Below are 24,145 nucleotides of genomic sequence, written 5' to 3' on the forward strand. Positions count from 1 at the left end.
TCAATAAGACCAAGTGCCGGGTCCTGCACTTTGGCCACAATAACCCCATGCAATGCTATAGGCTTGGGGCAGAATGGCTTGAAGAATGTAGAGAGGAAAAGGACCTGGGGGTGTTGGTTGATGCTCAGCTTAACATGAGCCAGCAGTGTGCCCAGATGGCCTGGCCTGTATTAGAAATAGTGTAGCCAGCAGGAGCAGGGAGGTGATCATCCCCCTGTACTCAGCTCTGGTACAGCCACACCTCGAGTACTGTGTTCAGTTTTGGGCCCCTCACTACAAGAAGGACATTGAGGCCCTGGAGTGTGTTCAGAGAAGGGCAACAAAACTGGTGAGGGGTCTGGAGCACAAGTCTTATGAGGAGCGGCTGAGGGAGCTGGGATTGCTTAGTCTGGAGAAGAGGAGGCTCAGAGGAGACCTTATTGCACTCTACCACTTCCTGAAGGGGGGTTGTGGTGAGGAGGGGGTGGGCCTCTTTTCCCTGATAAATAATGACAGGACAAGAGGGAACGGCCACAAGTTGTGCCAGGGAAGATTTAGATTAGACCTGAGGAAACATTTTTTCTCTGAAAGAGTGGTCAGGCACTGGAATGGCCTGCCTAGGGAGGTGGTTGAGGCACCATCCCTAGTGCTGTTCAAGAAACATTTAGATGAGGTGCTAAGGGATTTGATTTAGTAGTTCAGTGGGTAAGGATGGTGATAGGAGGATAGTTGGACTAGATGATCTTGTAAGTCCTTTCCAACCTAATGAACCTATGAACCTATAAGATCCCTCCCCCTAACTCCTGTATTTCTGAAAATCTCACTGTCCCATTTGTCCCTTTATTCTTTATCTGAGCCACAGCTTTGCTGCAACACAACTTCTTACTGCCAGTGGGGTCCATGTAAAAATTCATTATTTAACAATTAGATTGTATTATCAAAGTTCTTGGGAAATGGAAAAAAAAAGTGAGAGAAAAGTAATTTATATACAGGATAAAATGAATGTAAATTGAAGCAAATTAGGCAACAAATTATGAGACCTCAGCACACTTCCATCTGGATGGGATCTCAAGATGTTTCCAGCACAATCTCCTGCTTAGGACAAGGTCAGCCCCAGGCTGCCCAGGGCTGTGTCCAACTGGAACATGAAACACCTCAGGATGGAGCCTGTGCAGCCTGCCCTGGGCAACAATGACCTTAGGAGGGAAAGTTTTTTTCCCCACTGTTCACTCTGACCTCTCTGGTTTCCATTTATACCCATTGTCTTGTGCCCTCCTGCCACATACTTGTAGAAAGCACCAGGCTATCTGGTTTTAGAAGTAGGTAGATACAAGTGTCTGTCTGTGCCTAGTAGCCACCCATTCCCCAGGCTGAGCAATCAAATAATCCCCAGCTTTTTCTTCATGCTACGTGTGCCCAGGCTGAGGTTGGCCACCACAACTGAGGCCTCATGCCCAGGTTCCTGCCCACAACAACTCAAAGGGTCCTGCCTCCCCCAGCACGGGCAAAATGAGAAGATCTCAACAGCTCAACACAGCCCAGGTGGAGCTGTGCCATTTCCACACCTTGGCTGGCCAGAGACATGTCCCAGGGAACCCAGAGCTGCCCCAGGCTACCAAGTGTAGGACAAACACAATAGGCAGACTGGACAGAAAGATGGATCACAATCTACAGCCAAGTACAGGAAGTAAAGATTTATGTAAGTGAGCAGCATATAAACTTCATTTTGTTTAGTGAAGTTTTATCTCTCCAAAACTTAACTTTTCTACCCAGAACCAAAGGGAGATGAATCATCTACACTTGTAGCCTGACTTTCAGCACAAATAAAGGGCAACAATAAAACTGATGTCACCTGGAACATTTTAATAACAAACCACTCCAGAAAATGTTTTAAACAGCAGTATATCAGAAGATCAAAGCAACTTACTCTCTCAAAGTCTGACTTGCCTAACAATATGGACTTGAAAAATACAGAATTCACATGCCAGAGTTCTTTACTTTACAAGCAAAAGGAATGTCCACTCAGAAGTTTTCAAAGCTACTTTCACAGGCAAAGAATAAGTGTATGTGTCAACGTGCCTCCAAAATACTATTTTCTAAATATTACTTGCGATAGAATTGCTTATCAAGACATTTACAGTGTGCCATGTTATATAATATAACATATGCAGCTCCTGTTGTAATAAACACTATTTAAGTAAATCAACATATATTGACACACAAAGAAAACCCCCATACCCAGAGGTATCGATTCTGTATTCTAAGCTGGTGCACGCTGAGTTACTACGTGACTATCCCTTTATCTGCAAACAGAGAAAGAAAGAAATGCTGTTTTCCTAATTCAGGTTTTTCTTCCCCTTTGTGGAGTGGGTACAAAAGCCCGAATCCACAATAAGACTGTTCCTGCATTCCAACAGTGCCACCTAGTGCGTGTGCGGCAGATGGGACAGAGAGCAACACTAAGTCACTCCCTCCTCTGACCGTGTGTATGAAGGCAGCAGCAGCTGCTGTAATCCATAGGCACTACGGCAATTTTAATAAGTCATGATGCAAATAAAATGCAACGGCTTTCAGGTGTGTCAGAGTGGAGCTGGCCTTTTATCACATCCTATGTCTCATCACACAGTTGCTGAAGGTAGTACAGCTTGCTCCCCTGCACTAGGTTCTTCCAGCCAGGGTCTTAATATTATTTAGAAATCCTAACATTTTTTGTTATGCACTGTGTTCAGTTTCAGTCCTATTTTGCTCTCCTCAAAGGGAGGATGTTTTAAACAATGTATTTTAGCAAAAAACAAAACATCTTTCTCACTGCACAGCTTAACATAGCATGCCTCCTGCCAAAACAGTTTGGAAGGCCAGGACTTTCAGTTGAAACTCTAAGCTCAAAATACAAACTAATGCATTTACATGCAGGTCACAGTATATGCACATTAACACTCAAGCACAAGGTATTCACCAAGAAATGCTAAAGCATTTCCACTTGCATGCATTTTTTTAGCATATATTGGTGAAAATTAGATTTATAAACTGAAAGGAAAATACACTTAAAAATTAGCGTTAGTCCCAGAGATGGTTAAATATCTCACAACTTGGGATTAACTAAGTCCAAAGGGAAATTTGGTGCTTTGTTTTACATTGGGGAAAGGATGAGAAATGACTTTCCTTCATTCAGATTCACTAAAGAGAGCAACACAAACAACCAATTTTGTGCCACCTATAGTTTGCATGATTTTAAACGTATTCAGGTTCTCTCCTGTGAATGAGGAAATTCAGAAAGAATTTCACAGAGAAACGCCTCTTTGCAAACCATTTAAACTTTTTTCTTTAACTTTTGAGCAGCCAGGTAAGCGCATTGAACTTTTTTCACTTTGTAGTACATCAGTTGATATCTATCAGGAGATGGGCTGCCACCATGGTGTTTATTTCACCTATCACATTGAACATTTATCATGTACAAGGAAAGTTTTCTCATCGCATCAAAACTTGAGATTGAAACAAGCACCTGGAACAGCAAGAAATAAAAATAAATCCAGCCACTTCTTTAGCATGCAAACAATCTGAAGATGACATAACCTTCTGAGTCAGAGAAAATAAATTCCTCAAAAATGATTTGTTGCCAAAGGCAGCATTAAGCTTGCTTGAGTGAGAATTTGCCCTCTTTTAATTTCAAAAGACACCATGAGATCACAATATACGTTCTAAGACTACCTTCTGCCCTCAGCTGATGAACTGCAGAAAAACCCTCATACAGCAGACAACAATATATTTCAAGGAAAAGTCAAGGGATTTATACTGTGAATTAACAATAAGCATATTGAATATCCATATACAGCAGGCAGGCAAGAAATTCTGCTTTCAGAGGAACGGGACATACACCTCTTCTTGTTGTTCAACCTCTTCTGTTGGAAATACAGCCAACAACAAGAGAGAAATCCCACTAGCCTTGGGCAATAGAGGAATTGGAGGGATAACTGGAGGGATAACATGTATATATAAGAAACATCATGTTAGCAGAGTTCTACCTTACACATAGCTGAGACTTGGTTTCTGTAAGAGTGTTTCACAATTTAGGTAAAAGGTACAGCAAGAAAGCAATACCACCACTTTTCTAACTTTTTACATCTTTTACATGCAGCAATTAAAGCAAATCCAGTCTTCCCCAAATCAACTGCGCAGCTAAAATTCAATAGTGTTTGTTTTGATTCAAGAAAAATCTCCTTTTAGGGAGTCCTACTTCATGATTATTCTAGCTACCTGAAAGGAGGGGGAGGAAAAAAAAGGCATCTGCAAATGCATGTAGTCCTCCTTGTGCTTACTTAGATCCCGCTGCTCAGCCTCAATCACAATTAATGGAGAGGTTAGACGCCAGAGAGATTTGGATCTTCAATGAATTCAGTGAAAATTGGCAGCCAGCTTTAATGCCCCCACTGAGGGAAAAGCAAGAAGTCAGCTGTTATCCAACAGCAGCTGCCTGGACAAAAGTACACACGTACTGGCCAGCCAACCACGCCACACACTGCTCTGCCCAGGCAGCAGGTCAGAGAGGGAGCCTGAGAAATGAGGGGGTGGGAGAGAGAGGAGAGCCAGGACAAGAAAGGGATCACGAGGTGCTGCAAAAGGCATAACAGGCAGGCTTGGGAGGTGCTGGGACACTGAATAAAAATCAGGAGGAAACCAGATTTTACTGTTTTTTCTCCTTCAGGAACAATCTGTTATTCAAGAAAGAGCAATTTATACTGAAATCCATGCTCCATACTCAACTCTGTGCTGAGATACTGCATTTAATTAGAAGAAGTAATATCTTCCCACCATTGCACATCAGTATCTTACAGCAGTGTCTATGTGGCTGAAATGTGAAATACATGGCATAGAATGTTTTTCTCCTTCTCTGCAGCATCACTAGCAAACAGAGACAGAAAACATCACACATTAAGGTTTTTTTCTTGAATTCACAGCATTGTTACATGACAGTGATGCCATTACCTTTCTACTGAAGAGCATTAGCTATCATTTACCCATGGAAAAGCTCTCCTTTACTTTTCACAAACAGTATGAAGAGCAAACCAGACAGAAGCAACATTGGAAATACATCAGATATCACAATCATGCCCTTCCAAGTAAATCTAAACTAACTTTTATTCTCCTAAAGGGCAAATTCCATTGGAAAACAACTGATGTTGAAACCGCAGATTCAAAAATGAATGTCAGCCTCTTTCATGGATTTGGCATAAGAGTATAAATACAAGGGGAGTCATGTAAAAACACAATAACAAACAGCTGGATTGATGCCACGAGGTGCTGAGAGCTGTGCCTTGGTGTAAAAACTCATTTCTCTACTTGCTTACTATTATTCAAGTAAATGGTCTCCCTGGATTCTAACTATAATTAAACACATTTCAGTGTTTAAATGGATTGGGACATAATGCTGGGCACTTTGTGAGACAAAGTCCATTGAGATAATCTTGTACATTCATAAAAACAAAACTGATAACACATGAAGAATAAGACGAGACCTTTCTCCCTCAAAATGTAACTGTTTCTAAGCCAAAAAATTACTGAGTCTAATCTTATTCCCTTCTAGCTAAAAAAATCATACATAAACTTTTTCTTATCTTAGAATACCCAAGGATCAGGTTAGTCAAGCAGGACCTGCCTTCCATGAATACTTGCTGGCTAGGCCTGATCCCTCACAGTTGTCCTGCACATGCTGTGGGATCTCCCTCAAGATGATGTACTCCATAATCTTTCCTAGCACCACAGCCAGGCTAATAGACCTGTAGTTTCCCAGATCCTCCCTACAACCTTTTTTGTAAATGGAAGCCACATTGGCAAGCCTCCAATCCTATGGGACCTCTAGTTGATCAGGAGCCCTGATAGATGATGGAAAGCATCTTGGCTACAACCTCTGCCAGTTTCCTCAGTACACTTCAGTGGATCCCATCCTGCCCCATGGATTTGTGCCAGTCCAGGTGGAGTAGCAGAGCTGTAATGATTTCCACCTGAAACATAGAGCGTTTCTTCTGCTCCCCATCTAAGACTTCCAGGTAAGGGGGCAGAGTACCTTGAGGATAACTGGCCTGACTTTTAAAGACAGACATAAAGAAGGTGTAGGGTGAATACCCTGAACGAATAGTACCCACACAAAATAATGAATGTGGATGGTATATTATTGTATGGCTTATCCAGATGGTATAAAGACAACCAGTAAATAAGGAAAGGCTCACCCGTCACTGACTGTCGAGGCCCACCTAGGACTTCACAGGGGAGGGATCTCTAACAAGAGATCCTTCCCCAGTGGTGGTCAGCCCTTAAATGGGGTCTGGGAGAGGTGGAGCCAGACTGCACCCCTTCCGGTCACACAGTGCATTGCCTTCACCTGTGCTCCTGCGGCTGACTCAGTGCTCACCTCAGCTGATCCAGCAGTGGCTCAGGCCCTGATTCAACAGTTCCCATACAGAAGGCAATGGAAAACTCAGTCTTTCCCTTATCCTCAGTGGTCACACTCCCCACCACATCCATTAAAGGATGGAAATTCTCCTTATCCCTCCTCTTACTGTTGATATATTTGTAAAAAAGTTTTTTGTTCTCTTTTACCGCATCAGCCGAGCTCAAGCTGGGCTCTTGCCTTTCTGATTTTCTCCCTGCATATCCTAACAATTTATTCATACTCTCCTCAAGTTGCTTGTCCTTTCTTCCACAGGAAGATTCCCCTTTTCTCCTGGAGCCTCAGTAAAAGCTCCCTGTTCATCCACATGAGTCCTCTTACCCACTGGCTTATTCTGAGGCACAGGGGGGACACAGCCTGCTCTTGTGCCTTGAAGACTTCCTTCTTGAGAAGCAACCAGCTTTCCTGGACCCCTTTACCGTCCAGGACTCAATCCCAAGGGACTGTCCTTACCAGCAAGCTGAACAGTTCGAAGTCTGCCCTCTGAAAGTCCAAGGTAGCAGTTTTGCTGCCTCCTGCCCCCTCACTGAGATCACCAAGGATTGAGAACTCTACCATTTCATTGTCATTCTGTCCAAGACAGCATCCCACCTTCACATCTCCCACCAGTCCTCCTCTGTTTGTGAACAGCAGGTCCAGCATGGCTTTTTCCCTGGTAGTCTCTCTTACCAGCTTCATCAGGAAGTTATCCTCCATATACCCTAGAAACTTCCTAGACTGCTTTTCTGTGCTGTAGTGTATTTCCAACATGTATAGGGAAGTTAAAGAGCTGACAATTGCACATCTGCCAGCCACTCAGAGAACATCATCTGTCTCTTCATCCTGGTTAGGTGTTTCCATAATAAACCCCCCACCTGATCCTTACCCACAGAGATCATTCCCAGCCCCAAGCTCAAAAATATCAAAGCACTCTCTAACATAGAGATCCATGTCACCACCCCTCCTTCCTTGCCTGTTCCTTCTGAAGAGTTTATAGACATCTGTTGTAGGACTCCGTTTGTGGGAGTAACCCCACCATGTTTCTGTAATGGCAACTAAGCCATAGCTTGCCTGCTGCACAACAGCTTCCAGCTCCTTCCGTTTGCTGCCTATGCTTTGTGCATTGGTATAGATACACTTCATTCAAGCCCCCTGGGCCTCACCTCTAAACCCGTCATCATTCCCCTAGGCTCATCTCTAGCAGGTCTGGCTTTATTCCCTTCCCTTTTCATATCTAGCTTAAAGTCCTCTCAACAAGCCCAGCCAGTTTCTGAGCCAGGATCCATTTCCCAATTTGAGACAGGTGAGGCCCATCAGCAGACATCAGGCCAGATGCCAAGTAAACCACCCCATGGTCACAAATACCAAACTCGTGTGTTTGCACCGGTCTCTCAGTCAGGTGTTTACAAGATGGGTTTTCTTCCTCCTTTCAAGTATCATTCCCCACCATTGAAAGAATAGAGGAAAATATGACCTGTAAGCCCCCCCATCCACTAACTGCCCCAGTCCTTTTTGATAGTACTCAGGCTTCTCTCAGCAACTTCATTACTTCCAGCCTGAACTATCAATAAGGAATAATAATGAGAGGAGAAAATTAGACTAGAAGGTTTCCTTGAAATATCCCTCACCGAGGCCTGTGATCACAGGTATATAAGACTGGACTGCAGAGAAAGAACGAACTGCGTTTCCCCGAGTAGCATATGGCTTAGGATGGAAGATGCAGTAGAACAAATAAATACAAGATTTTTTATAAGAGGATACTGACCAGCTGTTTTTCATGCTCAACAAAGGTAAGGCAAGAAAGTTACTCTCAGTTTTCACAAACCAACTTCAGAATAGCTATTAAACAACATTTCTGACTATGCATTTAAGACAATATACCTCAAGAGGCAGATAAATTTCTTCTGAAGGATGTTGGTGAAAGGCTATACAAGCATCAGACAGTGACAGCCTATGTATACATACACTCAGAACAAAAGGAAAGGACTAGATTACCTATGGTCTCAATTTTCTGCAACTCTTCACCTCATCAACTTCTGACATATTTAACTTCTAGAGTAAATAACTTTGACATCTAGAAACATAACCAGTAACTACTGAGCCAGGATTATAGAGAAGAGACCTCACCCTTACATAACACTTGGTAGCACTGCTTGGTTGCTTCAGAGTGGACAGCTGCATTTCATTTATCTCTCAGCTGTGAATAAGAAATCCCCATTCACTGTTCCAGGATATCTTGCTCAGACAGAGAGGACACTGCTGCCAAACAGAGGCAGCGGTCTTGGCTGAAAAAATTATAAGGGAAATACCCCATTTTGCATCCCTGGAGCTAGACTCACTGTTATTATAAATAATAGTATGGTTATTGAATATGGCTTCCTTACACACTGGACAGTATAAGAAAAGGTTTATTTTGGCACAGACATTCCAAGCTATTATTAAAAAAGTTTTAATGAGGTATGTTTTGCCGACTAAGAAATTTAGCATTGTAATAGCTCCATTAGATGATTTAGTTTCCTCAATGCAGCAAACAGGTTTTGATCTAAACACTGCATTTTGATTACAAGTCAAGGTAAAAAAAAAACAAAGTCTTCTCAGCTATTTTGTTTCTCCATGTCAGAGAAAGGCTATAGTGGGATTATTTCAATCATATCTGAACAGCCGAGACACTCAGCTGTATTTCTTGAATGAATAAACTGCCAGAAATCAACTAAGTTATTTTTGCAGGGTGACAGCTATAATAGAACCACTAGCAAGCCAGACTGAGGGAATTCAGACAGATAAGTGAAATGGCCTATTGTTATACATGTCCAAAATGCTTTTCCGTTATGAGCATAGTTGCTTAATGTTTTTGGAATTCAGTAATGAAATCTCACAGGATAAATACTCTAATGATTCAGAATACACAAAACTACACTATAAAAAACAGTAACATGATAGACTACTGTTGTGTCAGAAAGTCTTATATGAGGATTCTGACATCCATATAAAGTGAAACATAGTATAATGAGGAATAATTGAGCCTACTCTACATTCTGAATACTCTTCATTATCTTCTGACTGCAAATATGGCTATTGGAATGGGAGGGATAAGTAGAGAAGACAAAATGGTAGTCTATCTATACAACTATTTTGTGATTCTAGTTTGAAAATGGAGGCAGTTAGGAACCGATCATAGACATTACGTGCTTTTTTCCAGTGGAGAAACACAAAAATGCCCTCCTGGATCACCTGCAAAATTACTGCTTTGCTGTTAACAGTGTACAAGAGATTGTTATTGCAAAAGGCTTTAATGAGCATGTTTTGTCAGTAATAAAATTTGAAGACAGCTCTGTCAAACTCAGAAGTGTAAAACAGCTTGTAAGGAAACGATAATTACCACCACTTACCAATTCCATACTTTGTCCTGTAATAATCTTTAGTGAATTCATCACAATCACAGAGCATTAACTTCCTTCCCCAAACATTAATTACTGCCCCTATTTTCAGGTCATCGTCTTTGTAAAATTCCTGATGCACTGCTCCTGTCTAATAAAACAGGGAACATTTATATAGTAGCTCTATAAATCTCAGAGTCATACAACCCTTCTTACAGAGTAGGTCATTAAATATGCATGATTTAAAGTACAAACTTCATATTTCATTCACAGGTAGTTTTCAGCCCATGCTATGCTACCTCACTTTCACAAACACAGCACAGTAAATTTCAGTAGTTTTGATAGATGCTATTCTCCAGCCACAACACAATTCCACAAATAATTTCTCTCACTGAAGAATATAACCACAGAAATTACAAAAGCTACCGTAAGAACAATCAACAGTTGGAGGCATTCAACAGTATCTCACCTTACGATTGTCCAGAATGTAACGGCCTCTATTTCCTAGTGAATTTCCAAATACATTGAGAACAGTGCGACTGGTGATTGTGCCTGGCTGATACAAACCAGTTGGAGCGTGCTGCAAGAGACAAGATAGGCTGTTAAGAAATACAGTTAACAAAGAAAGACAACACTGTTACCTTAGAGGTGATAGATTTTTATTTATTTATTTTTACAGGCTGACTGTTATAACGGTGTTTTCTAGGGAGAATTTTTTACTAAATTCTAAGGTAATTATATGCCACTGAACTTAAAACCCAATGCCCATGTCAAAAGAGGCATTCAGAACCTTACTGTGCACCCAAGAGTGAAGTCTCTTTTTTTCTTGAAAGAAAATCACATCCTTGTAAAAATCTGCTCTAAAGGCTATTTTTTTTTTATATATTACTGCTCAAACAGTAAAAAAAAAAAAAAAATTCAAAGAAACCACTCAGAGTTGACCCTACTGAGTTGAGCACTGCACAAATACAGGGGATTCAAGTCAGTATGATTCTACCGGGAAAAAAAAATTCTGTTTATACCATAGAATCATTTGAGTTGAAGAGACCTTTAAAGGTAATCTAGTCCAACTCCTCTGCAGTGAACAGTTGAGTATTACTGTAACTTTTGAAGTCATAATAGTAATTAATGAAATTAATTCCTCAATAATATCAAACTTAATATGCAAATGAGCAAAATACTGATGCAAGGTAACTAAAGAACATTATTTTGTCAAAGCACCTTCCTTGATATCCCAACTTATGGCTGCTGTTCTTCTCCAAATTGTCACTTAAATTAGAGGAAGAAGCCAGCCTTTAACATTAACACGCACTTCAGTAGTAGTAGGTCTGTCAGAATAGAGTCATTACTAAATCAGCAGCTCAGAATGCAGAATGCACTAAGTGAGAACAGCAAGTATTTTGCTGTTAGGATTTTACCATAAAATCCCTTGTAAATCTATGGTGCAACAGATAAAGTAGAAGTATTAGGACAGGAGGGAAGTGTTTTACTTCATCTGTAGATTGACTTCATTCTACCATCAGGACCTGTCTGCACTGATACAGAGGTATACCCAGATTGTTAATTTTATCACTGTAGTATTTTACACAGGACTCAAGCCCCTGAAGATTTATCTGAGATTAATTTTCTATAATAAACACTTGATTAATCTCTGACAAAGCTTCTTCATGGATTCTGATTGATTTTAACTAGCTTCACATAAGGTCCCAAATGAATTCAACCTATGAATTCAACCTTAAGAACTAGATATGCTACAGAGAAGTAATAGTACCAACCACCAGAACTGGACTTTTTCCAAAGATTTCAAATGTAATCTATATGGATCAAATCTGAATTCACCTCAGTTATTGTTTTAGTTTATCTAATATTAATTTTCTGAATTTCCTTTATGGATTTATTTATGAATTTAAGTTAATACAATAATTTGTAAGAAAGAAAACTGTGGGGCATCTTTCTACCTAAATTCTCTCTCCTTTTAACTTAAGCATGACAAGCTGAAGCTTAATTTTTTCATCTCTTAAAGTTGTATAGATAAGTATTCAAAAAACCTAAATCACGTAATTATGATTTGGGCTCTGATAATATATTCTAAATATCATTTCAACTGCAATGCAAGATTTTCACAGTATCATAGAGTTGTAGGGGTTAGAAGGGATCCCTGAGATTGTCTAGCCCACCCCCCTGCTAAAGGAGACTCCCTAGAGTAGGTTGCAAAATGATGTATGTAATATTTCCTTATTAACAAAAGAATTTCAAATAAAATGAACTTTTCATTTCTCACCTTTGGAAGCTTCTCTCTTCTGAGAAAAAGAGGAACTACATCCCGTCCTGAGTTCACTGGTAGAATTTCTTTTATATCAATAGTATCATCAGACAAATAGTAATGCAGAATGAGCTTCCGTGGGTCATGAAACAGGGAGTCTGGATCATCCCATACACAGTAAAAGCGTAAAACATGCCCATCATGCTCCAGAAATTGTTTCAAAGTGTCAATGCGCTCATAGGGGCGCAATGGGTTCATGCTATCTAGGATCTGCAAATAAAGGAGAAATTAAACCCCTTTTTCAGTGACTTGCTCTTAAGATAGAATAGCAAACTTCATGGTACCATCTAACATTAGAACACACTTATCAGATTTTCAAATACAACTACAATAAATGAAGCACTATTTATACCATTACCAAACAAGTATTGAGAAGTGCCTTCAGAAAGCGAACAAGAGCAATTTCAAATTGCTTTTGACCTTTGTTTTTCTTTCAGAAAGGTCCTTCAGATGAAGAAAGTGATAAATTTACACCACAGAGCATTTGTTGTCTTCAGAACACTAGGGTGGATTTACCACAGCATGCTACCTATCATGGGCCAAATAAGAAGTCAGGAGAAAAACATAGTGCCATCTGTAAAAGGCACTGTCATTAACTCCTAATGGAAACAACACTCTCACTACTATGCTCAGAGAAAAGAGGAATCCATATCACATTTAGGAACTGAAAAACAGCTTTTGGGAGGATGCCACACACAGGAGAAAAACAGGGAGCATTCATATAAAAGCTCACAAGTGATAAAGCTGCAGAGTGCTGAGTTTTCTGTGGCAGAATTTTCTTTACAAATTAAAAAAAAAAAAGATGACATACAAAGAGACCAGTAAAGTGAGTCTGCAGGAAGCCAAGGATGTGCTTGAATCACAATTCCAACTCATCTTCCTTTAAACACTTTTAAAGTGTTGTCATTCTGTCGACTCGAGCAAAATTTAAGTAGAACATATAATAGCTTGATTTTTTCTTTCCTTATCAGTTTAATACTGCTCTTACTTCCAGCAGCTGGCACTGACAAATGCAATCAAAAAGGAGCAAGCATCTGTTCATTTACGTTTATTTAGCATCCTAATCAAACTTTAGTTCAGGAAGAACTGGGCTTGTACCTCTTTGTTTTGAAATGGCTAGAGAGCACCATTCCCACCCTTATTAACTATGTAATGAACACTCCTGAGGAGTTTGTCCAAAAGAGATCACTAAGTCTGATCTGCTTATAGAAATGATATAATTACATGCACAGGAAAAGTATAGCAATTTTTATTTTCAGCAGACATTCTGTAAGACTAAAGGTTGCTATTCCAACTCAAAGAACAATTCTGTGACGCTTTTTCTTAAATATGTAGCATTTATTTTCGTCAGTTCACCAACTAATGTTTACAGAGAAAAGTCATTTATCTAGACATCAGGTATAACATGAAGATCCATGACAGTGTTATTCCTAATCAATACTGTTGGTTAAACTTTGAGGCCATATGAAAAACAAGACAGCAACACTGATTATAATAAACCTGATTTTTACAGGTAAAGCCGAAAATACGTAGAGGGTAAATTTAGCATTGTTTACCTACTTGACACGCAACGTAAAGAGAACTTTAAGTTGACATACTTGTTTGTTTGTTGGTTTGTTTCTTTTTTTTTTTTTTGCCATGAGAGATAAGTAAAACTACTTCAGTCTTACCAAAATAATATAGGCACATGGTAAAGATATTTTATCACAATCCTATTCTGTTTCAAAAGGTGCATGAACAACATTAGAAAAAAAAGAAGTTAAACATGGGCTTTCGCTATGTTAGTACATTAAGTCATATAGTGGAATTTTATAAAGCGAGTTCTTCCTTGTGATTCATTACATTGAAATAGCTACCTCTACGTTTTCTTTCATTTTTCTCTCAGTAATATGTATAATATAAAGTATTTCTCTAACAGAAATTGCACTTCTATTAAGATCACATATTCACATATTACTGCCTCATCTGACCTTTTGCCGCTCTTTGGTGTATGGGTCATCTGGACAATTTCCTGGAGGATTTAATTTAAATCCCATCTTCCTCAGGAATTTTTTTGTGAACCGATCACAATCTATAATCATGTATCTTCGAGCATAGAAGGTTACTTCTGTGTTGATATTGAAATGATCTATAGTATAGAACTGATCTTCATTAGGAGGTGGAAGTGGAATCCGATGACGCCGAACAATAGTTCCTGTAAACAAATCAGAATAAATTCAAACAGTCAACATCCTTTGCTCTGAGGATCATTCACAGACAAGCTTATTTCCTATGCTGATACAATCAAAGCAGGTGAAACTATATGGGGCAAAAGAAACAAAACATATCCTTCACTCAGCAAAGAAACTGTGAAGCAAGAGGATCCCATTTTAATAACAACATCACTTCACACTAATCAGCTTCTAGCACTTCAAGTTGTAGCACATGACTTAGGCTAACACAGAAGGTTGCCACCTTCAGAAATAGAAAATGTGCCCATCTGCTGGCCAAAGGTAACAGGACAGTACTTTTTTCCAGTAAGAATAGCATCACCATTGCTTTCCTTAAAAGATACGTTCTTCACTTCTAGTGAAACAGAGTCTCCTGTACTCATTATTATAATGAATTTTTCTCCAAGAACAATGCTGTGCAAAAAAAAAAAAAACAAAAAAAAAACAGGGTAGGAATGTATGGGAGGCATAAGATTTGTCTGTACATCCCATAGGGAGATAAGAGTAATAGGAACAACGTCCTACTAAGGGAAAAAGTCTGACCTATCAAGATCAGAGGCAAGAGCATTCGACTGAGCTTCCTTAAAAAGCAAAGAAGTGAAATGTGAAAAAAAGGGAAAAAAGATTAACTTTAATAAAGCTAGCAGACAAGTTTTCTTCTTTAGAATATTTACATGAAAGTAGGCACTTACTTCACAGCATTAAAAGAAAAGGAATCAGCTATATATTTATCAGCTGAAAACTCGTATTGATGAATTGGGTAATGCTTTAGAGGTACTCCCTGATGACAAGAAGAGACTTTTCCTATGAGAAAAGGCTGAGAGAGCTGGGACTGTCTACCCTGCAGTAGTTAAGGCTTAAGGGGGATCTCTGCAACACAGTTAAATATGCGATGGGGAGGAATAAAGGTGACAAAGTCAAGTGGTGCCCAGTAGCAGAAGGCAACGGGTAAAAAATTAAAAAAAATCCATCCAAACACAAGGAAACACTTTCTTACTGTGATGGTAGGCAAATACTGCAAGAGTTTTACCAGAGTGGTTGTAGAATCTCCATCCTTGATGATTCTGAAAACCCTGCTGGACATGGCCCTGGACAACCTGCTCTAGGTAACCTTGCTTTCAGCAGAGGAGTCGGACCAGATTATCTTAAGAGGTCCCTTCCAGTCTCAACCATTCTGGGATTCTGAGATACCACAAGTATTTCAGAAATACCCTATAATCAACAGCCTCAGCAGGTTAAACAAATAAGTAACACGTACATTAAAGGAAAGCTATGCAGCTGCACATATGATATGATTTACCCTGAGTAAACAGAGTTCACAATGAACTTGAAATTGGCAAAGCTGGAGCTAAACTCTTGTTTTCGAGATTATAAGAGAACAGAAATAAAAGCAGTTGAAGTTTTGCCATACCAATACAAAGGAATCACTGTGTGACAATAACCCAAAGAATACAAAAACAGGCCAATCTTCAATCTCAGCATCTTTGTTGTGCTTACCAACTCAGATGTCCCCGTAACAACTTTATAACACAGATACCTGCTGCCCAAGACTGGGTAGAAACCACCAGCTCATTTGATTACAATAATTCCTTGCCACCATAGCTTCCTAACAACTTTATAACCACAATAATTATAAAAGGTGCAACTTTAAAACAACTACAGCAAGCACACAAGAATTCCGAAGCTAAAGATAGTTTGAGTACTAACCTACTACTACAACAATAGTTTATTGACAGTTACCTAAAAAGTTTCATTACAGAACTGGATCTCTTTCCAGTGCCCTTCAGCTGTGCATCTGGTAGTGTTTCCCACTGAGTTCCTTTTGATGGTTTTCCAGCATTGTCTTCTTGGTTTCGGGGTAGGATGGAACAGAGGGAGGATGAATAGAGGCAGAGGAAGTAGGAGAAATATATTGCTGTTTATTTATGTTTAGTGTTTGACTGGCCTTATTTCTGAATTACTCCATGGAAGTTCTTCACTGTTCAGTTTATTTCACTGGGGATTAATCTGTGGAAGGTTTTTGTACTACTACATTAATCAGAGTTGTTTGTTAAATTCTAACTCCCATAATGAGTAGACTCTTACAATGTAACTCTTATAATGAGCTTAACTCCCATAAATTTTCAGGGGAATAAAGCAACAGAGCAATTCTACTTCATACTCCCAATTAAATAAATGATTTTAGAGCTGTTCAGCATCCTAATCTTTCATACATACCAAAACTGACATTTTGGTTACTGACCTTTGACTATAAAATACATTTGAACTTCTATCTGCTTAAACACACACATCTAAGATGCATCTTCACAGAAAATGTTAGCTAGAAAACATGGTAATTAACACTTTTTAACATGATGCAAGACTCCAAAGAACCACCATTAACAAAAGCACATACTATATTAGGTAACCAAAAAAAAGTTACCCAATTTTGCTAAATCCATGGGTTGCCCCAACCAACAATAATAATGTGCTAACCAGAACAGACCTCCACATTAATGCAAATGTTGAGTAATTATAATTTTAGTTAACATAATTATTTACAATTTTCTAATGTGTTTTCTGAAGTTATATTCACCTCAGAGTCAGTAAATAAACCTGCAGCTATTTTTTCATATCTCTTTTCAAAGTACAGTACATATCCCCTCAGAACAAAATGAGCATAAGAACTACTTTTCTAACAGAAAATGCCCGGAACAGATAATATCAAGTCCAGCATGCCTCCATTTTTATTAAATATCACTGTGTCTGATCTACAAGGTGGAAAAAATATTTTCATACTGTTGAGCATGAAATTTAATTAAGTGTGATGAGCTAAGGTTAGGTCCCAGTATTTTTGTAATTTGTCCTTTCTTCTGGAAAATAATTCCATTTTTACTTCTAGAAATGTGCTAGAAATCATCATAGGAGGATCTCTGCACATGCAACAATCTCATTGCCAAGGACAGATGTCTTCTATCACTTTATTGAGCAGGCTGTCCAACTGCAGTACTAATCAGGATTCTAAATATTTGCATCTGGTCAGGCTACAGCTCTTCTACACTGTGCCCCTGTAAAGGAAGTTGGTGTGCTCTCCTCTGACAATAGCAGTGGCATCAAGTTTTCACATCACAATGTATAGCAAACTTTCTCTCAGGGTTTCTGATTATTTGGCACCTACAGCAGCAACTTTAGGAGACTTTAACAGAAGTGAAGGCTTTCTGACTACAGGGCAGTGCATGCAGCTGGGTAGCACATGATTTGGTCTCCACTGCTACACTGCTCTGCAGAAGACAAAGTGGTATCCAGAATTTCCTAAGCACAGCTTACTTACTCCCTCTACACTATTTACAAGTACATTAGAGGAGAGGAATAGGTAACACTTGGATTTTGCACATTCTGACTTCTTATACAAAAAGTAGTAAATACCACTATACCTGCAACACTAAGAGTTCATCCCAAGAAACAAGGGAGCTTCTTACATTCACTTACTCACCCATCTCTGCAGATAGCCAGGTCATGCTTTGGCCACAATTTAGTATGGCAAGATCACAATTATTTCAAGGGCTCCAAGGAGCCCATAAAATTTTAGATAATCTGTTATATTGGAGGAGCTGCCTGAAACTTCACTTTCCCAATTCCGCTTTCCTCTTCAGCCAGTCAGCCTTGGGAACCTTGCCAGCAGGCAGCTCCTCTCTTCCTCAGCTGGCTGACCTTGGAGAAAACCAGCCAGTTGCTCTACTGTGCTCTGGCTCTCAAGGCCTGGATTGCACTGGAAGCTACACTTATCAAAAGGACATTTATGTCCCATGGGGTTAAGGCAGAATCAGCCAGCCACAGTCCTTTAAACTGGAAATTAGAAATACAAAATGCTTGTATCATCTCAATCTAAACTAGGTCTCTAAGGGGAGAACTTTTTATATAGGAAGAATAATTAGCATCCTGGCTCTGGAAAAACACTGTTGAGTTTGTTATGTGGTAAAGTTTGCCATTCTTCCCTTCATTCCTTATCTTTAAGGAGTTGTTGTGCATTGTGATTGTCCTGGTATTCTTTTCTTTGATTCTTGTTTCTCTAGTTCAGGTTGCCCTTTGCATTCTTTTGCATTTTGCACTCTGTAGTTGTTTCTATAAATTTCCTCTATTTTTTCTAAGGATTTCTAAAATATTTTTTAAAACTACAGCAAGGCAGTTTCCAAAATTAAATGTACTTTAAATTTCAATTGTTTAGTACTAATCTGAACTGACCAAATTCATGCCCAAGTATAGCAGCCAATTCCACAAAGCACTTTTCTTTTTAAGCTCACAATAACACATTTTCCACAGATATTTACTTGTCACTCATTTTGATCACTGATAAAAAACACATTTCTGGCTTTTTTTAAAAGGCAATTTGTTTTAGTTTTGAAAAAAACCCACAAATTTAGGAGTTCTAGATTATTTGCCAGGTGTTCCTTCACAAAATCCTCCTGCAGTCTATAAGCCTCTCCAAGTTTTCCCTGCAAACCAACAAATACTAACCACAGGAGGGGGAGCACAAAGGGAAACTGCTATGTTCCCTTAATCCCCCCATACACAGCGTGAACCATTCAGACCATCAAGCTCTTATTTGTGGGATATGGCACAAGCACTGCTAATCCAGTGGCCTTAAGGCACCAACCAGACAAACAAAGATGCACCTTTGATCTATACGACCATCAGTCTTTCATCTATACCACCACTGCAGTAACTACTCTTCAAGAGGACTCCTAAGAACAGCTGTGTTACATCTCCTCCACCTGGGTATGCATACAAATCATGGCCTCCACTAGCTTCTGCATCCTAAAGATTAATTTAAAAGTTCACCTATTCAGCAACTTTTCCACCAATGCTCATTTCTTTTCCTCTTTTACCCAACCCCTTCTCTGCAATTACAACTCTACAACCGTCCACACAAACTAAGCCTGTGCTGTTCCTTAAATTTCCACATTTTTCCATCACCAACATCTCCACATCTGTATTCCTTTGTTCTGTACAATTTGCCCTTATTTCAACAAGCCAAGCTCTCCTACAGTTGAACTCTCCCCTACAGAACCCAGTCGTTTCAATTAACTGAAATACTTTATCTTAGCAGAGGTATAGAGGACAGCATTATGGTTAAGACCCTGAACTTCAGCTCACTTCAGTTTTGCTTCCCATTACAACTTTTTTTTTACATGACGATGGTCAAGACTTTCATTTATTTCTGTTTTGACCTAACAGCTTCACAACACAGACAGTTATACTTCTGTTCCTTTCAGTCTTTTCAATCAGAACAGAGAATATGAACAATATAAGAAAGAAAAGAGACAATGGGTCAATTTTTTATTGAAATCTGAGCAAAAATAATGGTTTAAGCAGATTAAAAATAAACATATAAAATGCATAAACCATAAAGTGATTTATTTACATATTCTTATATAAATAAGCAGTTTAAGACTGCATTTACACATATTCAAGAACAAATTTACTGTCCTTAAGGTAACAGTTTCATAGCTTTTATTCACTGATGTACTCAATGAATTGAGCACGAAATCATTGCCCAAATGCATAGGAGTAACAATTCTCTGACAAGCACCTCCACCATTTTTTTTTCCCCCTCTTCTACATAAGATTAATCTCTAGCTTGAGAAGAACCTTTGTGTAAATGCTTATGATAAAGCACAGGCTCAAGGACATCTTATTAGTTGTGAAGCCTAAACACACGCTAAATGGTTTGGAGATCTTTCAATCTACAGTATCTCTTCCTTTCTTGGCACAATCAACCAACTGAGATTCCATATGAACCCAGGTACTAGCAATAAATAAAGCACTCTATTAAAAAAAAAAAGTGTTTCAGGAGCTTAAAGTCTACCTAATTAGAGTTAGAATTTGCTTTCTGTAACGTTGTAGTGCTACAATATGATGGAACATACAGCAGTAATAGCAAGGTAGCACAGTACTAGGCTGCAGCAAATGAGAACAAGTCCAAATACAGCTGCAGATGCGGTAACAAAAGAAGAAAGTCTGCTTAACTTTCAGAAAACCTCAGGTAGATAGGGATCTCCAGGAAGATACCCTTACCTCCACTGCTAAACCTTAAATGTGGTCTGGGAAGGGGTGAATCCTGGCTCCACCCCTTCTGGTCAATCAGATGCACTGCATGCACATGAGCTCCCCTGGGTTGGCCGTGCCTTCCCACCACATACTCAATCACTGTTTCAGGCCATGACTTAGCATTTCTGCTACACTTTCCGGTTTTAATAAACCTGGCTTCTACCTTCCTTCTCAAAAACATCACCTCTGCTTCTCAGTTTAACTGTACTTCCCTTGTTGATAGGCATTGGTTCCAAGCCACGTAATCTAGAAACATCTGTTCCCACTCCAGTGACACATAAGTCAAGGAAAACCTTCACCTGATAATGTTTCCAGACTCACACAGATAGCTGCAGGGAGGGCAAGTGTCTTGTAAATTCCCAAGTGAAAGGATCCAATATGCTTTTCTTCAGGTCATGAAAAGGTAATTGGTCTGGTAGGAGTAGGATGAGGCTCCTCTGAATTCAAAATCAGTTCCTGCTGAACAGCCAGCAAAATTTCTGGCAAGAATTGCTCAACACAGGGAAGGAAGGGTTTGAAGCACTAACCTAAGATTCCATAGCTATTTTATCCCAGCTATTTTATCCCAGGAAATTAAGCACTTAACACTTTTAATTATTATCCTGTTCTGTAGACAAACTGACACATCTGATCATCTTGGGAAAGAATATAACAGTTGAAGAGTTAATTTAAAAAAAAAAAAAATTGCCGTGCAAAGATCTACCAGAACATACAAAATAGCTTTTGGGACTGGGAGGTGCAGTCATCCCAAGATACTCATCCCAAGACATCCTGCTTATCTGGACTACATCTCTTGCAAAGTTTTTTCTTTTTTTAAATTTTGGCAGTGACCTATAAACACCAAGAAGCAGCAGCTGCGCTCCCCTTCTGCAATAGGATGTTGACTGCCAGATCACATTTGCTTAATGTAAACCAAGTTCATTAATACTCCAGTAAATCAGCTTACTAAGCCTTCCTTCACAAGTCCTCAGGCCGGCCCAAGCATAGTGATATGACTGAGGAAAGGCAGCTTAGAAGTGTCAAGGAAAAGCTACTCAGCCAAGGGGGTTTTTAAATCATAACCAGCAGCTAGAGCCATGAAAGGTGCTCTCCTCCAGTAAATGTAAATATACGTGCAGCTTCTAACAAACAAAAAGAAAGCTCCAGCTAGAAAATTTATTATCATAGGAAGGAACCAGGACCAGGAATGGAAATCTAGAATGTAAATTGCTTTTCCAGAAGTGATACAAAACTAAAAAAAACCAACAATCAGATTAAAGAAAAAAATGTATGTGTGTATACAAATGGATTCTGCCTTATTAATGTCTTCAAAATCTAAGGCAATGAAGAAGTCCACCTTATGATCCATAATTAGATAATTACAGCTACTGACTCACTGCCCATTTTAAGTATTCTGAATTCACATTAGATATATATATATATATATATCTTGAAAGGGACCAAGACTTTGTGGAAAGTATTTCCACTTTCAGAACAACAACAACAACAAATAGTGCCATTAAGAATACATACCTTGAACTATGCCACTATTCTTCATTTGGGGTTCAACCACTTGAATCGTATCATCTTCAAGGTAGAAGTATATTTTACAGCGTCTTATTCTATATAATTCTTGATATTTATCAGGCACTTCTTCTTCAAAATAGGCATCAAAAGACAATATCTATTAAAAACAATAAATACATTTAAAATAGCAAAGTCTTCAATACTTTTGCAAAACGCATCAATAAAATTTCTGTGCACATTATAAGCTAATTAAATGTATGGATCTCAGGAGATAGATTTATTTCTCAGAAATGTAAGGATAGAAATCCACATTAAATCACATAAATTTAATATTCTTTGGTTGGCATTTTTATTATCACAACATCTAAGCAGAGATGGAACTCTACACTAAAGAAATAAATCAAATATAAAACTATCAGCAGGCTGCTTGAAAATTCTTCCAAACAAAGTATTTTTGATGGCACAGTGAGCTACCTAAGTCATGAAGAAACTTTTTGACTTCTCTTCAATTAATTCCTGGAAAATAATGACAGTAATGGCTTTAACACTGAGGTAAGTGGAAAGGAGAGTCCTTTCCTAAGCAGGTCTTGCAAGCTCTTGAGTAGTATGGAAGACTATGAGGAAGAAACTGGATATTTTCCAGGAGTCACTTAGAGCTGTGCAATACTTTCATTTCAAAACTTACCTGATCTGCAGTTCAGCAAGAAGGGAAACCTCAGAGAGCATATCTATTGGCCTTTGTAGTCTCTTGTGGGGGCAACAACGCAAGAATAAAACCTTCACAGGTAAAGTATTCAGTGGTTTACTACAATGGTCTTAATGTCAGGAGACCGACTCAACTCATTAGACAAAATGACACAGTGGAAACAAACAAGAACTTAGTTATTCCCTGCCTCAATGAGCATCTGGCAGACCTAGGCTTAAAAATGTTTGAAATCAATAGAGCTATCCAAAAAATGCTGTATGTTAAAGAAAATATTGGTCCATATTTCTTTAGTATGTGTTTTTGAGAATCTCAAAAAACTTGCTTGAATACTGATGGCAGAGATTTTTAAATATCACAAAAATACAATCTCCCCTTCTACACAGGGAGACAGAGCTAACGACTTGCTCAAGCACATACAAGTACAGCCACTCTGTTTCCCAGTTAGACCTCACAGTAGCCCACACTCCCTTCTCTCAGGATACCCGCAAGATGAAGAAACACCTGCTTCTACAAACTGTTTCAAAGGCTAAGATCCCACCACATTTCAATATGCAACAAACAATAGGTTATACGTGGTTTTGGATTCAGCTCCTGCACAACATGCCCTCCCACTGTTAGAGAAATAACATATAAATCACAAACTACATAACTGTTACCTGTTAAATCTGATTGTGACCACACAAAACTATCCAGATGTTATCAGTTATGATTTGTTTCAGCATAGTAAAAAAATGGATGCTTCTAAATAACCTATAGGTGAAATAGTTGACAATAAATACAAATCAATTCTGGCTACGTGTACTTTTTAACTCTGGATTTCACTGTTTTGTGTATCAAACATGAAATTCTTGATAAAAAGATGTAACAAAGGCAACAGAAACAACCCTATCATTCCTTAACATCTCTTCTTCCTTCCAACCCCACTTGTCTAAACATAGGTGTATAATGCCAATTGTGATGACCAAGCTGTATTGCCTGGCCTCCAGCTGATATCCCAGAAGGACCAGGAAACCCATGTAAACCTTTTGAATTCTCCAGAGTTTAGAAAAGTCCTAAATGTCTTTGGTGGAACAACTGTATCCCAGTCTCAGAATTCAGAGGTTCAGCCAACAGGGAGTTGAACTTCACTCCATGTCTAACTGGTGATAATCCATGCAACCACAGGATGCATGTACTTTCTTCTCCCTACTCTGCTAGTCCCACTAGAGTATGAATGTCTGACAAGCATATTGTTCAGCTGTACTATTTGAATAACTGTTTTCAACTCAGTCAGCAGTCATTTCTGAGAATGGTCTTCTCATGAGACACCAGCCAGGTGAAAGGGTGTATTTGTATAGATTTTCAAACAGAGTTGAGTCCTAAACAGACTGAAATTATTCCTTTCACTAAGCATACACTTAACGCCCTGGTTTACTTCATGAGATGATTTGTGGAAACTTCTGCAACTTCGTTCTCCTTATACCTTTCTTTATGAGCACGCTAGTGTACAGAAACACATTCAGCAGCCAACTGCAGTTTCGCATACTGAAATAT

General features: G+C 39.0%; 1 protein-coding gene across 1 annotated transcript in view; it reads right to left on the bottom strand.

Moving 5' to 3' along the window:
- EFHC2 (EF-hand domain containing 2) overlaps positions 1–24,145 on the bottom strand; it is a 64,037-nt gene that overhangs the window by 29,853 nt on the left and 10,039 nt on the right. The window contains exons 3-7 of the mRNA XM_065744016.1: positions 21,913–22,063; positions 14,074–14,297; positions 12,062–12,313; positions 10,250–10,360; positions 9,793–9,931 (exon numbers count right to left, since the gene is read on the bottom strand). Of these exons, the coding sequence (XP_065600088.1) occupies positions 9,793–9,931; positions 10,250–10,360; positions 12,062–12,313; positions 14,074–14,297; positions 21,913–22,063 (877 nt within the window). The remainder of the gene's footprint in view (positions 1–9,792; positions 9,932–10,249; positions 10,361–12,061; positions 12,314–14,073; positions 14,298–21,912; positions 22,064–24,145) is intronic.

The sequence above is a fragment of the Cyrtonyx montezumae genome, unplaced genomic scaffold (genome assembly GCF_038088225.1).
Source record: "Cyrtonyx montezumae isolate F1298 unplaced genomic scaffold, pur_monq_1.0 scaffold_3, whole genome shotgun sequence".
NCBI classification, from domain to species: domain Eukaryota; kingdom Metazoa; phylum Chordata; class Aves; order Galliformes; family Odontophoridae; genus Cyrtonyx; species Cyrtonyx montezumae.